We start from the raw sequence: 17,828 nt of genomic DNA, 5'->3' as shown, positions 1-17,828 counted from the left end.
AGTAAAGAAAATAGAAGAAAATCAAAATAGGAATGACCAGAGTATGGAGTACACTTTGTAATGGCCTGAATTAAATGGACCATGAAACAAAAACTATAGATTTAAAAGTAACATAAAAGAATGGAATGAAGCTTGGAATGGAAAACAGAGTCTAAGATTATGAAGGATGAAACAGCAATTGAATGCAAATGGAATTAATAAAATCAAATATTGATGAAGTACAGGATGGACTTAAATGAAAAATAAATGAACAGAATGTGTTCTGGTCATCCAACATTCCACAATATAGTGTTGTGGGATAATGTCCATTTCATTATGCTCATGAATATCTATAGAGATATATTTATATACATAGTTTTCCCCATTTACTTATTTGCTCTTCTCTAAGATCTCAAACTTTATGCTAAGGAAGTTCCTCTGTTTAACTGTACTGGTATGCTAAAGTGCCCTCTCCTTTTTATTTCCCAGTGCTCCTGTTTAGGAGATAGTGTTTATGTACGTTTGTGCTTATAGAAAAAGAATCTGGAAGGGTAAGTTTTGTTCTGTCATATTTTATCTTCTGAATGTTTTCAATGAGCATACCTTACTCATACTCAGAAAAAATAGGGCTATTTGCATTTTAAAACAATTTTAATGTTTGATTAGATTTTAAACTGATGTAAAAAACAACAACAAAAAAAACCCAGGCTATCTCATATACTACTGAGTGGAGTTATAAATTCATAGCATCTTTCCAGATGGAACATGTTCATTTGACACTACAATTTCTTTTCCAGGCATTAACTCTGAAGAAATACTCGTGCATGCATGCATGCATGCTAAGTTGCTTCAGTCATGTCCCATTCTTTGCAACCCTATGAACTGCCAGGCTCATTTGTCCATGGGATTCTCCAGACAAGAATGCCCTCCTCCAGGGGATCTTCCCGACTCAGTGATCAAACCTGCATCTCTTACATCTACTGCATTAGCAGGCAGGTTCTTTACCACTAGTGCCATAATCTGAAATCCTGTTTCCAATAGGATACTGGATGTCCATAGAACAAACCTATGCAGCTTTCATAGGATATTTTTGAAAAAAATTTAATACCATGGAAAAATGACTATAATATTTACATACAAAAAACCGCATGATTTATTCTATCTACTGATCTGTATTTACATCAGTATATTTATTTTTACATCTAAGTAACTTTCTACATATATTAGAATTTCATTCACTACAGTGCAGTGGTTGTGGGGTGGGCATCTGGAAATGTCTGTAGACTGACACAATTGGGAAGAGAGAGGTGCTAGGTACTGGTATCCAGTATGCAGAGGCTAGGTATGGTCTCAGTCACTTCAGTGAAAAGGAGAGCCTCTGACAACATAGACTTATCTGACCCCAAATGCCAATAGTGTCCAGTTTGACAAACCCTGTGGTAAAGCATTTAGATAATTCAGAAAAGTTTAAGAAAATTTAAATGATGATCAATCCTACCAGTCATTGATAACTATTGCTAAAGTTTGATATGTGTATGCATTAAGTTTTCTAAAATAATTTTGTGCTTTAATAAATAGCAAAAGGGTATTTTTGAAATGAACTAAGTTTTTTTTCATTTTAAAATTTATTCTTCAAAAAGCTACAAATGTTTTTCACATATGAAGCTTACTGGTCATTGCTTAAGAAACTGTATAACTTAAGAATCATAATTTCAACTCATTTTACATGGAGGGATATTCTACAAAAAAATCCATCATCATCTATTTACTGATTCTCAAACTTCTAAATCAAAGTATTAATATGTAAATATTTATATATTTAGCCAAAATATTTTAATATTTGGCTAAAATAATGAAAATTTGTGGCATCATAATCATGATGCAATGTATTTGATAGATAAAGGTCAGTGTGTTTGACTAATAGGTCATAGTAACCTCATTACTATTCCAGTGACTGTGAATGCGTATTTCTCAGTTGTGGTTAATGAGATATAAATGTAAGTAGCTTTGGGGTCTTTGGAGAATGGTTTCTTAGCTCTTAAAAAACAGAAGAGACACAACAGATTATTCACAAAAAATAACATAAAGAATGTATGTACCAAATATTAGAATTAATAAATGAATTGAGCATGATTGCTGGATATAAGGTCAATATTACAAAATTGAGTTGTATTTCTATATATTAGCTTCAACAATTATAATGAAAAAATTTTAATGCCATTCACTATAAATCAGAAAACATTAAATACCTATGAAGAAATCTAAGAAAAGATTTGCAAGAACTCTGTCCAGAAATCTATGTATTTCTGAGATATACTAAAGAAGACCTAATTGGAGAAATATCATCTTCATCGATTAGAAGGCAGCATTATGAAAAGCAATTCTAAAATTCTCATCAAAATGATTTATGGATTCAATCTAACTTCAGTTGAAATCCCAGATGATTTTTTGTAAATGGAAATTAGCAAACTGATTCTAAAGTATATATGGATATCAGAGATTCAAGAACAGACAAAGTCATCCAGAAGAACAAATTTAGAGGACTTTCAAAGCCAGATTGCAAGGCCAACTGCAAAGCCATAATCATTAAGATAGTGTGATTTGTGTAAAAGAACAGACAAATAGACCAATGGAACAAAGAAAAAAGTTCACAAGCAGACACATACATACAGGGCCATATAACACACACACACACACACACACACACACACACACACACACATATTTGCACCTAATTTACAACAAAGGTACCAATGTAGTACTTGGGAGGAAGGAGAGTCACTTAAGTAAATGCAGTTAGACTAATTATATATCATCCTTGTGAAAAAAGTAACTTTGGCTCCTAACTTATACACAAAAATTAATCCAGAAAATAAAGCTCCTAGAGACTTCCTACAGTTTCTTGCCACATTGATCCCTCCATATAATGTCTCACACTTGAGTCTCTTAGAAAATCCAGTTTAAGGTCTCAGTTGGTTAGGTCTGGCTCACTCAGGGTACCTTCTTATTGAAAGTCCACTGCTTTGGGACAATACATCTCCAAAAATCTCTTTTCATATATAATGTGTCATAATCACAGGAGCAATCATAATACCAAGCTCTTCTCACACTTAACCAGAGGAGATTATACAAGGTCAAGTGTCATTAGGCATCGTTTTAGAATTCTTCCCTCTGACCCCAAGCAATCCAATCTGTCCCATATAGAATATTCATTAACCTCATGTCACAGTTTCCAAATTTCTCATGGTATTATAGCATCAGATCAATTCTAAAAGCTCATCTAAATCTCATTGGTTCAAAGTACAGAAACCTTATCATTTCAATCACCTAAATCAAGCATGCATGAGGTTCCTGGGTATAATCCAACAGTACAACTCCCGGGGCACAATCCCTCTCCAACTATGTACTGGTAACACTAAAATGACAAACTACCTTCCCGCAACACACAATAATGGGACTGGCATGGGTTAACAGCTATAAAAATTCTGTTTTAATATGAGGAGACGTGGAAGGTAGAAAGGAGTTAGAATTCCAAAGCAGTCTGGAAATTCATCTGATTCCTAGTAACAGTCTCTCCAAGGCAATTGTCTTTTTCTAAGGCAACTCTGTCTTTCTCTAGAATTTTGACCTCAAAATTCTTCCAGCCTTCACCCAATACTCAGTTCCAAAGCCACACACATGTCTTTAGGGGTTTGTAATGGCAGTACCCCACATCCAGGTATCAAAACCTGTATTTTTCTATTGATATGAAAAAAATGACCACACTCTTAGCAGCTTAAAGTAGCCCTTATTTAGTAGCTCACAGTTGTGCAGGTCAGAAGTCTGTGCCCAGTGTGACCAGCTTCCCTGCTAGGGTATAATAGGGTGAGATGATAGTGTTCCTTTATGGAGGCTCTGGGGAAGAGTCCCTCCCAAATTCTTCCATCTTGTTAGCTGAATTCACTTTCCAACTGCTAAAGGACTGAGGCCCCTCATTCCACTGCTGGCTGTCAGCCTGGGGCAGCACTCATCTCCTGGAGGCTGCCTGCACTTCCTCAACCTCTGTGCGTGCATGTGTGCTAAGTCACTTTAGTCATGTCCAATTCTTTGTGACCCCGTGGGCTGTAGCCCAGCAGGATCCTATGTGCATGGGATTCTCCAGGCAAGAATACTGGAGTGGGTTGCCATGCTCTCCTCCAGGGGATCTTCCTGACCCAGGGTTCAGACCTGCATCTCCTATGTCTCCTGCATTGGTAGGCAGGTTCTTTACCACCAGTGCCACTTGGGAAGCCCTCGTCACCCTGCAGCCCCCTTCAAATACTCTCTCATGCTTCAAACCTCTCTTTCAGCCAGGGCCTTACCTTGGTAAATGGTCACCTGATTATGTCTGGCCCACCCCAAGTAATCTCCCTGTCTTATGGTTGACTGTAACAATTACATCTGCAAAATCCACCCCCCATACAATTGAATACAATCATGGGAGTTATATCTTATTATATCCACAGGTTCCGTCCACATTCAATGAAGAGATTATACAAAGTTAAGATCCTGAATTCTGCCTACTGTACAAAGTATATATGTAACAGAAAGGCATAAACTTGTTCTCCAAAATACATGAGTAAGGATGTTCATAGTAGCACGATTATAGTCAAAAACTGGAAGAAGTTTGAATGTTGATCAACAGTTGAATGAATAAATGCAAGTATAGTATCCATATAATGGAATACTATACAGCCATGAAATTATAAAATATGCTTACATTCAACAAATTATGGACAGATCGCAAAATCACTGTACTGAACAAAGGAAATGGGCATTAAAATGCACAATATTGATAATTCTGTTTGTATGAAGTTTAAAAAACAGGCAAAATGAATATATAGTGGCATAGGTTAGAAGAGTAGTTAGCTTTCAGATGTAATGGCTACATAAGGTCATAATAACTTTCAGGTGTAATGACTACTGAAGGTCATAAGGTCATATGTTTCTGGGTACCAGTACTGTTCTATATCTTAGTATTGGTTTTACATGCATCTGTTTGCTCTGTAAAATGTCATCAAGTTGTTGCCCTTTATGTTTTATGAACTGTTCTCTTTTCTACTTCAATGACAAAAAAAGCTAACATAAAAGAAAAAAAAAACTTATAAAAGGCAAGAAGTATTGACAGAAATATACATCAGAAACACAATCCCTTATAGGCAATTTTAAAGTGGAAATGCTTTTAACCTTTCCAGACTTCAGATTATATTATAAAGCTACAGTAACCAAAATAGCTTGGTATTGGTACAAAAACAGACATATGGATCAATAGAACAGAATAAAGAACCCAGAAATAAACCCAGACACCTACAGTAAATTAATCTATGACAAAGGAGGTAAGAACATATAGTGGAGAAAAGACAGTCTCTTCAACAAGTGGTGATGGAAAATTTGGGTAGCTACATGTAAACTGATGAAATTAGAATACTTCCTTATACCATATGCAAAAATGAATTAAAAATGGTTTAAAAACCTAAATATAAGAAGTGACATCAAGAACTGTATACAGAAAACTATAAGACACTGATGAAAGAAATCAAAGATGACATAAACAAATGGAGAGACATTCCATATTCCTGGGTTGGAAGAAACAGTACTGTGAAAATGACTATATTACCAAACACAATCTACAGATTCAGTGTGATCCCCATTAAATTACCAATGGCATTTTTCACAGAACTAGAACAAAAAAATTGCACAATTCATATGGAAATGCAAAAGACCCTGAATAGCAAAAGCAATCTTGACAGAGAAGAATGGAGCTGGAGGAATCAACCTTCCTGATTTCAAATTATACTACAAAGCTGCTGTCATCAACACAGTATGGTACTGGCACAAAAACAGAAATATAGACCAATGGAACAAGAGAGAAAGTCCAGAGATAAACCCATGCACCTATGGGTACCTTATTTTTGACACAGGAGGCAAGAATGTGCAATGGGGCAAAGATAATCTCTTCAATAAGTGCTGCTGGGAAAACTGGACAGCTATGTGTAAAAGAATGAAATTAGAACACTTCCTAACACCATACACAAAGATAAACTCAAAATGGATTAAAGACATAAATATAAGACTAAAAACTATAAAACTCTTAGAGGAAAACATAGGCAGAACCCTCTATGATGAAAATCACAGCAAGATTCTCTATGACCCACTTCCTAGAGTAATGGAAATAAAAGCAACAATAAACAAGTGGGACCTGCTGCTGCTGCTGCTAAGTCGCTTCAGAAGTGTCCGACTCTGTGTGACCCCATAGACGGCAGCCCACCAGGCTCCCCCGTCCCTGGGATTCTCCAGGAAAGAATACTGGAGTGGGTTGCCATTTCCTTCTACAATGTGTGAAAGTGAAGTTGCTCAGTTATGTCCGACTCTTAGCGACCCCACGGACTGCAGCCTATCAGGCTCCTCCATCCATGGGATTTTCCAGGCAAGAGTACTGGAGTCGGGTGCCATTGCCTTCTCCGAAGTGGGACCTAATTAAACTTAAAAGCTTTTGCACAGCAAAGGAAACTATTCAGTTCAGTTCAGTCACTCAGTCATGTCCAACTCTTTGCGACCCCATGGACTGCAGCACACGAGGCCTCCCTGTCCATCACCAACTCCTAGAGTTTACTCAAACTTATGTCCATTGAGTCGGTGATGCCATCCAACCATCTCATCCTCTGTTGTCTCCTTCTCCTCCCGCCTTCAATCTTTCCCAGCATCAAGGTCTTTTCAAATGAGTCAGCTCTTCACTGACTCATTTGAAACTATAAACAAGGTGAAAAGACAACCCTCAGAATGGGAGAAAATAAGAGCAAATGAAACAACTGACAGGATTAATTTCCAAAATATACAAGCAGCTCATACAAGTCAATACCAGAAAAACAAACAACCCAATCAAACCGTGGGAAAATGACCTAAACAGACATTTCTTCAAAGAAGACATACAGATGGTTAACAAACACATGAAAAGATGTTCAACACTGCTAATCATTAGAGAAATGTAAATCAAAACTACAATGATATATCACCTCACATGAGTCAGAATGACCATCATCAAAAAGTCTACAAACAATAATTACCAAACAATTAATCTCAAAAATATACAAGCAATTTCTGCAGCTGAATTCCAGAAAAATAAACGACCCAATCAAAAAATGGGCCAAAGAACTAAACAGACATTTCTCCAAAGAAGACATACAGATGACTAACAAACACATGAAAAGATGCTCAACATCACTCATTATTAGAGAAATGCAAATCAAAACCACAATGAGGTATCATTTCACACCAGTCAGAATGGCTGCTATCCAAAAGTCTACAAGCAATAAATGCTGGAGAGGGTGTGGAGAAAAGGGAACCCTCTTACACTGTTGGTGGGAATGCAAACTAGTACAGCCACTATGGAGAACAGTGTGGAGATTCCTTAAAAAACTGGGAATAGAACTGCCGTATGACCCAGCAATCCCACTGCTGGGCATATACACCGAGGAAACCAGAATTGAAAGAGACGCGTGTACCCCAATGTTCATCACAGCACTGTTTACAATAGCCAAGACATGGAAGCAACCTAGATGTCCATCAGCAGACGAATGGATAAGGAAGCTGTGGTACATATACACAATGGAATATTACTCAGCCATTAAAAAAAATACATTTGAATCGGTTCTACTGAGATGGATGAAACTGGAGCCCATTATACAGAGTGAAGTAAGCCAGAAAGGAAAACACCAATACAGTATACTAATGCATATATATGGAATTTGAAAGATGGTAACGATAACCCTATATGCGAGACAGAATAAGAGACACAGATGCATAGAACAATTTTATGGACTCTGAGGGAGAAGGTGAGGGTGGGACGTTCTGGGAGAATAGCATTGAAACATGTATATTATCATATGTGAAACAGAACACCATTCCATGTTCGATGCATGAGACAAGGGCTCAGGGCCAGGGCAATGGGATGACCCAGAGGGATGGGATGGGGAGGGAGGTGGGTGGGGGGTCCAGGAAGGGGAACACATGTAAACCCATGGCTGATTTATGTCAATAAAAAAAAAAAAAGTCTACAAACAATAATTCCCAGAGATGGTGTGGAGAAAAGGGAACCCTCTTGCACTGTTGGTGGAAATGTAAACTGATATAGCCACTATGGAGAACAGTATGGGGATTCCTTCAAAACTAGGAATAAAACCACCATATGACCCAGCAATCCCACTACCAAGCATATAGTAGCAGTTACCCTGAGGAAACCAAAATTGAAAAAGACACATGTACCCCAATGTTCATTGCAGCACTATTTACAATAGCTAGAACATGGATGCAACCCAGAGGTCCATCAACAGATGACTGGATAAAGGAGCTGTGGTGCATATATGCAATGGAATATTACTCGGCCATAAAAAGGAATGCATTTGAGTCATTTCTAATGAGGTAGATGAATCTAGAACCTATTATACAGAGGGAAATATGTCAGAAAGAGAAAAACAAGTATCATATACTAATGCATATGTATGGAATCTAGAAAGATGGTACTGATGAAATTATTTGCAGGGCAGCAATGAAGACGCAGACATAGAGAACATACTTAGGGAGACAGCAGGGAGGGGGGAAGAAGGAGAGGGTGGGATATATGGATAGAGTAACATGGAAACATACCCTACCATATGTAAAATACATAGCTAATGGGAATTTGCTATATGACTCAGAGAACCTAAGCTGGGGCTCTGTAACAACCTAGAGAGGTGGGATGGGGAGGGAGACTGAAGGGAGGTTCAAGAGGGAGGGGACATAGGTATACCTATGCCATGTTGCTACTTGTCAGAAACCAACACAATTCTGTAAAGCAATTATCCTTCAATTGAAAAATAGATAAATTTAAAATTAAAAAAGACATGACATCATAAAACTCCTGAAGAGAACATAGGCAAAACATTCTTAGCCATATATCATAGCCATATTTTCTTAAATCAGTTTCCCAAGGCAAAATAAATAAAAGCAGAAAGTAAAGGAGACCTAATCAAACTTAAAAGCTTTTGCACAGCAATAGAAATAATCACCAAAACAGAATGATAACTTATGGAATGGGTGAAAATATCTGCAAATGGTGTGACCAAAAGGGATTTATATCCAAAATATACAAATAGCTCATACAAATCAATATAGAAAAAACAAGCAACCCAATCAATCGAAAAATGAGCAGAAGACCTAAACAGACATTTCTCCAAAGAAGACATACACATGGGTAACAGGCACATGAAAAGATGCTGTTATTTAGAATTAGAAAACATAACTAATTATTAGAGAAATGCAAATAAAAACCCCAATGAGGTATCACCTCTCACCAGTCAGAATGGCTATGATCAAAAAAATTCTACAAAAAATAAATATGGGAGAGAATGTGGGGAACAGGGAACCCTTACATATTATTGGTAGGAATGTAAATTATTGTAGTCACTGTGGAAAACATTATGGAGTTCCTTAAAAAACTAAACATAGAGCTACCATATGATCCAGCAATTCCATTCCTGGGTAAATATCTGGGAAAATTAAAAAAAACAAAACAAAACAAAACAAAAACTCTAATTGAAAAGAAACATGCACCTCAATGTTCACAGCAGCACCATTTACAACAGCCAAGACAGACAAACAACCCAAGTGTCCATCAAGAGACTATTGATTGATATATACACCACAGCTTCCTAAATATACATATATTATATACAGGCTTTCCTGGTGACTCAGAAGGTAAAGAATCTGCCTGCAATGTGGAAGAACCCAGTTTGATCCCCAGGTTGGGAAGACCCTCTGGAGAAGGGCATGGCAACCCACTCCAGTATTCTTGCCTAGAAAATTCCATGGACAGAGGAGCTTGGTGGGCTACAGTTCATGGGATTGCAGAGTCGGACACGACTGAGCAACTAACACACACATACATTATATATATATATAACTGCATCATTTTGCTGTGTACCTGAAACTAACATAATATTGTAAATCAACTATACTTCAATTAAAAAACACATAAAAATAAATTTTAAAAAATTAACCAAAATGGAAATACTTCAAAAACTGAGCTCACTTTCCTGATGCCTTTGCCCATAAAACTTGACCTGAAGTGACAGGAAGCAATCTGTAGTTTTTATATATCTTGGAGTGAATATTTATATGTTTCAGTGCAGAAATATTTTACTAGATTCAGTAGTATTACTCTAAACTCTGCTATGGATCTTGTGCAATGTATGGTGTATGAATTCTGAAATACTTAGTTCCAAGAATTTAGGATTTTAACATAATTCTGTCAGCAGAGTAAATAAAAACTAAGTAAAACTGCAGTTTATCATTTGATTGAATTTATTGAATTCTTTGTTCAGTCTTCAAATGATCATATAATTTTTCTCCTTTGACTTATTGATATAGTGGATTATTAAAATTTTCAAATATTTCCTAATACTATACCATGCTCTCATGACTAGGAAACTACCAGGTTGTGGTAGATTTGTATATACTGTTGAATTTTATTCACTCTAGTTTTATTGATAAAAAATGTAATCTATGTTCATTAAAGAGGTAGAGTCATATCTTTCTGTATGTATGTGTGTGTGGTATACCATCTCTTCTAGGTCTTAGAATCAGGGTTTAGACTCCCTTCATTAAGTAATTTTAGAAGCTTGCTATCTTTTCTTCTAGCTTCTAGGTAGATTTTTTTTATTGTTTTAGGAATTTTTGATTCATTAAAAGAATGGGATGACCGTACTCAACTTTCCTTGTGCATTCAACATTAATTTTGATTCCAAAACCTAGTGGAAGAATAACATCATTTTCTGATTAAGATCTAGCTATTCAAAAGTGCATTCTAGGAAAGGTAGAGGGATACACTAACATAGATGCTGATTACATAAGGACTTGGGTGACTGTTCTAGTTCCACCGCTTATTCAGTGTATGACATTCAGCAAGTTGCTTAATCTTTCAGCCCTGAGTTTCTTCATCTGGGAAATGGTCCCCTCTTTTGCATTGTTTACCCCAAATTTAGCAAAGGGCAAGTTTTACATCATTACTCGTCAGTTAATGCGTAAGCCTGCTGGGATCAAGAGAAAAACGTGTGTTGATTTACAAAGTCACAATTAGCATCAACAAGTGAGAGGTAGTAACTATTTAAGGAAATTGTATGTATTTCTGAACTTTTATTAATCTTGAACTTACGCTTATCATTTCTATGTATTTTCCACACACAGAGTATTTCTGTATCACCTATTCTTTAATTTTTTAAAAATAACACACGTGCATGCTCTTAAAAGTTAAATAGTAACACTAGACTTTAATGAAATCAGAAATCAGTTGATTCTAAATGCTCTCTCACATACATACCCAACCCATTCCTATGCTGGCTCCCTGAGTCAACTTTCACCTTCTTTTCTGTTTCTCTGTGATTTACTATGATATTTCTAAATTATAGCCCCTGGAGAAGGAAATGGCAACCCACTCCGGTATTCTTGCCTGGGAAATCCCATGGACAGAGGAGCCTGGCAGGCTATAACAACAATTGAAATGTAGTTGCTTTACAATGTTGTGTTAGTTTCTATTGTGCAGCAAACTGAATTGTTGTTGCTCAGTCTCTAAGTCGTGTTCCACTCTTGCGGCGACCTCATAGATTGTAGCCCGCCAGGCTCCTCTGTCCATGGGATTTCCTAGGCAAGAATACCGGAGTTGCCATTTTCTTGTCCAGGGGATCTTCCCGACCCTGGGATAGAACTCGCATCTCCCTGCATTGGCAGGAGGTTTTTGTTTTTGTTGTTTTGTTTTTAACCACGGATCCACCAGGGAAGCCCATACTGATTATAACATATCGCAAAGATGACCACACAAGTCAGGACTTCTGGTTCTAACTCCCTCGCGTAAAGAAGCTGGAAATCGTCACCCCCTTTCTTACAACAAGAAGACTCTGGAAAAACTGAATCAAATTTTAAAGATAATCATTGGCCAACCGAGGTTATAGCGCAAATCACCACCGCGAAAGGCAGATTCAGAGAGGCACGGCGGATATCTGCTTACCTGGAACAGATGTCTCTAGAACCATAAACATCCAACGTGTAAATAGTAAATTTGCTGAATTGTTTAAAGCTGAGCGTAGAATTGTATGAAAGTAAGGAAGCCTCCATGTATCTGTGGGCTTTACCTTCTGGAAAATTTCCCCTCGTCCAGGCAGTGTGAGGCAAAACCATAAATCCAGAGGTCAGAGACGGATGCGTGGAAACTCCATCCCGCACCTGCTGCAGAAGCTGTGCAGCGCCTGGTGGGTGTGGGATCAGTACGTGATGTTCTTGAGCCCGGGGGGGCAGGCACTAAGGGCAAGATTGGGAGGAGGCAGTGTCTGAGCTGCTTCTTTCTGAACAGTCTGCAACTGCAAACAAACCAGAACTCACAGGTTTGCAGTCGCGAGCTTCATATTTAACTGTGCTACACCAGCTGCCTCTGGTGTAGTTCACCAGACCTGTGGACTCAAAGGTGTGGAGCAAATTTGGCTGTATGCATGCAGCTGAGGCCTCATAGCTTCCCCCAAGGTTTCCCAGAGCTGGTGGCTGCGTGCCCAGTTGTATCTCGTTGCAGGACACGGCAGGCTCCAGGGCGGCGCATGTGGCTATGGATCTTTGGAGTCCGCTACACCAGCCTTCCGGCTTCATATCAGTAGTGTTCTTTGTAGCCGCTGGGCTCCCGACCTTGGACAAGCCGGTGCCAGGTTCCAAGAACAAAGTGGCTGCGCTGGTGGGGGCAGGGAGGGTGAGGATGAGGGTTGGGAGTCAAGAACAGGGGGATTAGGACCCCTGGGCTGCTCTTGGCTTTGCGATTGGGCTGAAGTTTTCTTCCTTACCCTGCCTATGACTTTCTCAACCATAAAGGCAAATTTGACCAGGTCAACACCCAGCAGTACAGGGTGAGGGGTGGGAGTACTGGGGCCAGGTGCTCAGGTTCTAAGAATTCACAGGGTCGTCCCTTTATCTGCACTACCAAGATTGGCTACTTGTTGCAAATGAGGCCAAGAGACCCTTCCCCCTGAACCTAAAATAACTTTACTGGTTACCATTTTGGAGAATTGTAGCCGCTTTCTCCAAAGAGATTTTTTTAGATCAGCCACAGACAAATGGAGACTAGCTCTATCCATTCTCATTCTGTTATACACCTTCCCTGTGACCCTGAAATGGTCCTGAAATTCTTGAGTCCCAGAAATCTCATATGAGAAAAGGGGAATAATATTCTGGTATTCCGAAGTGGTGGGTAGTAAATTAAAGAACATATTTGAAGTACTATTTAATATAGCAGAAGGGAATTGGATTTATGTCTATATTATTTCTAAATTCATTTTCCAATAATTTCCTAAGTTTTAAAAACTTTTGTTCGATTTATTTTTAGTTTCCTTCAATGCCAAGATTCAGGAAGTGTTCTGGATGCTGGATGGGTAAAAGCCAGCATAACTTGATCTTTTCCTCAAGCATCACAATCTACTGTGGTAGACATACACACAAATTACACGAAAGTCTTTTGAGAATTAGCAGTATTTTAGGGGTATTGTGAGACACAAAGAAAAAGGCTGAATATTGGGATAGACTGGAGATGAGTGCCCAAAAGGAAACAGGATTCTCAAGAGAGCCATGACCTTGGAAGCAAAACAGAAGCAACTGTTATTCCAATACCCACTAACTGTCATTGAAGTCAGTAGCCATCAGGTGTCTTACAGACAGGTGGGACAGGCAAAACTGCTATTCAAGGGCTTTACCACAGGAACACTTGAACTCTACCTACATTTTGGTGGGGTTTTTTTGGCTGCACCACTTGGTATTCGGGATCTTAGTTCCCTGACCAGGAATGAAACCCATGCCCCTCAATGGAAGCCTAGGGTCTTAACCACTAGACCACCAGGGAAGTCCCTCTACCCATTTTTATAGACTAATTTCTTTCCAGATGAGTGTCTTAGTTTTCATGTGGTTGATAACTTCACAACATTCACTGAGGACTGAGTTGGGCCTCATGGTCAAGAAGGGCAGTGGGATTTTAAGATAGTTTTCTATTGCTGCTGTAACAAGTTGCCACAATCTTAGTGTCTTCAAGTAACCCCAATGTATTATACTTATTGAGGTCAGAAATCTAAATAGATCCACAGGGCTGATTCTTTTTTGGATATTCTAGGGGAGAAGCTGTTTCTTGCCTTTTGCAGCTTATAAAGACTGCCTACTCCTTCTTGCAACTTCAAAGCCAATAGCATAGTATTTCTCTCTCTCCTTCTATTGTCACATCTCTTCACTGACCTTCTTTCTTATAAGGACCCTTGTGATCACATTGTGCCCACCTGGCTAACCCAGTATACTCTTCTCATATCAAGGTCATTAACTTAATCACATCTGCACCGTTCCTTTTGTTATAAAGGAAACATCCAAATGTCTAGAATTAGGATGTAGATACTGGGGGGAAGGGGTATTTTTCAATTTACCATAATTTCCTTTCCCAGAGGCTAGGGAACCCCAGGCATTTTCACTCTCATGTTTGTCAAAGGTACTCTAATTCTCTCAGCCAGTGTGAGATCTGACCTCTGCCTGCCAAGCCTTCCCACAGCCAAACACTGACCCATTGGGATAGATGGGGCTTATGAGAATAGGGGAGGTTTACCCTGGTATGATAAATAAGTTGAACAGTCTAGGTTGTACCTGAGAGTGGCAGGCTACTCTCATCCAGATATTAACAAATCCTGTCCCACCAAGAGGCAGAGTACAAAGGAGAAACATCCCAGGAGGATTGTCCCTCATGTATAGAGAATCCTGCTAACTTCTTTCTAGGGTGCCCCCTTTGCTTTATACCTCTTACTCAACTTTCAAGTCTAAACTTAGATTTCATTTCCTCTAGGAAAAATTCTGTGGTTCCCAAGCTGAATCTTGCATTGGTGCTCCACCTATTGTTCTCATAGCACCCTCTATGGTACACCTAATAGCTATTACTGCTGATTAGTGATGCTGAGGATCTTTCATGTGCCTGTTGGCCATCTGTATGTCTTCTTTGGAAGGATGTCTGTTTAGATATTCTGCTCATTTTTCAATCAATTTTTTATGTATGACATTGTGTTAGCTATTTATATAGTTTGAATATTAATCCCTTATCAGTCATATCCTTTGCAAATATTTTCTCCCATTCATTAGGTTGTCTTTTTCTTTTGTTGATGATTTCCTTTGTTGTACAAAAACTTTCAAGTCTAATTAGGTCCCAGGGTGGGGGTGAGGGGTGAGAGGGAGATTCAAGAGGAAAGTGATACATGTATACATATAGCTGATTCACTTCGTTGTACAGCAGAAACTAGCACAATATTGTAAAGCAATTATACTCATTAAAAAAAAAGTTAGGTCCCATTTGTATATTTTTGCTTTTGCTTCCTTTGCCTTAGGAGACAGACCCCCCCAAATTATTGCTATACTTTATGTTAAAGAGTTTCCTGCCTATGTGTTCTTCTATGAAATTTATAGTGTAGGGGAATAACAATTAGCCAAGATGGCAGTGGTCAGGCTCTCTCACCCTACTTCTTCTTGGTCACACCCCACATCCTGTAAACAATGACTTTGCATGGTTATGTAACAGCTGAGGTCATCCACAGCACTGTGCACGTTTGTTCGTGTTACTTATATAAGCACCACCTGAAAAATCCCTTGCAGCTGCGTCAGCCATTAGCGAGTAAAGTATGTCTACAGTTCCTCCGGCTCCCCACGTTTTCTTCTAGCTTCCCAGCTCATGCCTTGCCTACCCTGGGTTCAGCAAACAGTGAGACAGTTGGTGTAATCAGCAGGATATCCAGCAGGTAGGAGAGCCTGAGGATCCGATGAATGGAGGAAGCCAGTGACCACTGTATAGCATGTGATACCCGGTGGCTGTGGTCCTCTCAGCGTGGGCCCTGGTGGAAGATTGTGAGGCAATGGATTGGTCACCGGATAGTATTGAAAAGGTGTTACAGGTGGTGAGTTCCTGGCTGCCGGACAAGGCGGCACCTACTGCGACTGACACCATGGGGTGGATATTCTTGACTTCCCTGAGGCTAATATGGATAGTGCCCTCCTTGATGCTGTGCAAGTGCGCAAATTTCAGAGATGGGAAAAAGAACTAGAGCAGTGTCTGGGTATGCTGAAGCAAGAGATGCATAGCCTTGATGAACCCAGCCCCTCAGACTGGTAATAAGGGATGGTGACGATGAACAATATGAGACCGTAGGTCCCTGCTTCTTAGCCAGGCCCGTTGCGCAGCAGAAGGTAAGGCATGAGCAGCCAGTGGCCCAGAGGGGTCATCCCCAAGGGTCCCCCAATGTGACTGAGTACACGACTTATCAACCATATACGCAGGCAGAGTTGGTCGACTTGGGTAAGCAATTTCTTGGGTAAGAAAAGCTATGACCAACCTAGACAGCATATTAAAAAGCAGAGACATTACTTTGCCAACAAAGGTCCATCTGGTCAAAGCTATGGTTTTTCCAGTAGTCATGTATGGATGTGAGAGTTGGACCATAAAGAAAGTTGAGCACCGAAGAATTGATGCTTTTGAACTGTAGTGTTGGAGAAGACTCTTGAGAGTCCCTTGGACTGCAAGGAGATCAAACCAGTCCATCCTAAAGGAAATCAGTCCTGAAAATTGATTGGAAGGACTGATGCTGAAGCTGAAGCTCCAATACTTTGTCCAACTGATGCAAAGAACTAACTCCTTAGAAAAGACCCTGATGCTGGGAAAGATTGAAGGCAGAAGGAGAAGGGGACGACAGAGGATGAGATGGTTGGATGGCATCACTGACTCAATGGACATGAGTTTGAGCAAGCTCTGGGAGTTGGTGACAGATAGGGAAGTCTGGCATGCTGCAGTCCATGGGGCTGCAAAAAGTTGGACACGACTGAGCGACTGAACTGAACTGATACCTAGAACAAAGGAGCTTCTTGTATGCCAGTCCATTGTTACAAGAGTTGCAACATTTTCTAGGACCTGTTACATTTACAGTGAAATATTGGGAGATACCCTGACAATGATGGAGCCAGAACCCTCACCATTTAAAGAAGGTAGACCTCCAATAGATGTTCAATCTTGGTATACTGATGGGTCCAGTAGAGGCCAGGCCTCCTCCTGGACCACCATTGCTATTCAGCCTGCCACGGATACCATGTGGTTTGATTCCAGAGTCGATCAAAGCAGCCAGTGGGATGAGTTACGTGCTATCTGGATAGTGGCCAAGAATGAAGCAGCTCCCCTCACTATCTATACAGATAGTTGTGCAGTTTATAAAGGCTTGACACTGTGGATTACTTCCTGGAAGACAAAGCAACGGTTAATCACAGACCCCTGTGGGACCAAAACCATGTGGCAGGACTTATGGAACTTAGGGCATGAGAAGGACATAACAGTAATATATGTGACTGGGCATCTGCCTTATGGCGAGCCCAGGGAATGATGAAGCTGACAAACTTGTGTGTGTCTGATAGGTGGATCAAGCCACACACAATGAGGTAGCAGCTTGGCTACACCAGTGTGGGGACAAAAACCATATGGGCAGTTGCTAAAAGATGGGATCTTCCCATTTCATAGAGAGAGATAGCAGATGCCTGCCACGACTGCTCCATATGTGCCCAAGAGGACCTCTATCCCCTAGACAGGCAGCAACTGATGGACAAGTGGTAAGGAGAAGGGTTTCCTTTGACTCAGTGGCAAGTGGACTTCACACGGCCTATGCCAGCATCAGACAATGCTAGCTTTGCACTAACAACTATAGACACAGCCACAGATTTTCTTTTGCCTGGGCATTTATGGCCACAGATCAATGCTATACACTTAGGGCACT

The 17,828-nt window shown here is 39.7% G+C and overlaps 1 protein-coding gene across 1 annotated transcript in view; it reads right to left on the bottom strand.

Moving 5' to 3' along the window:
* The window catches only part of LOC145535709 (uncharacterized), a 120,919-nt gene extending 108,256 nt beyond the window's left edge, over positions 1–12,663 (bottom strand). The window contains exons 1-2 of the mRNA XM_081564079.1: positions 12,406–12,663; positions 12,159–12,324 (exon numbers count right to left, since the gene is read on the bottom strand). Coding sequence (XP_081420205.1) covers positions 12,159–12,324; positions 12,406–12,663 — 424 coding nt within the window. The remainder of the gene's footprint in view (positions 1–12,158; positions 12,325–12,405) is intronic.
* Positions 12,664–17,828: the final 5,165 nt, after the last annotated feature.

The sequence above is a fragment of the Giraffa tippelskirchi genome, chromosome X (genome assembly GCF_054371585.1).
Source record: "Giraffa tippelskirchi isolate mGirTip1 chromosome X, T2T-mGirTip1v1.2.pri, whole genome shotgun sequence".
NCBI classification, from domain to species: Eukaryota; Metazoa; Chordata; class Mammalia; order Artiodactyla; family Giraffidae; genus Giraffa; species Giraffa tippelskirchi.
This window is presented reverse-complemented; position numbering and strand designations above follow the sequence as displayed.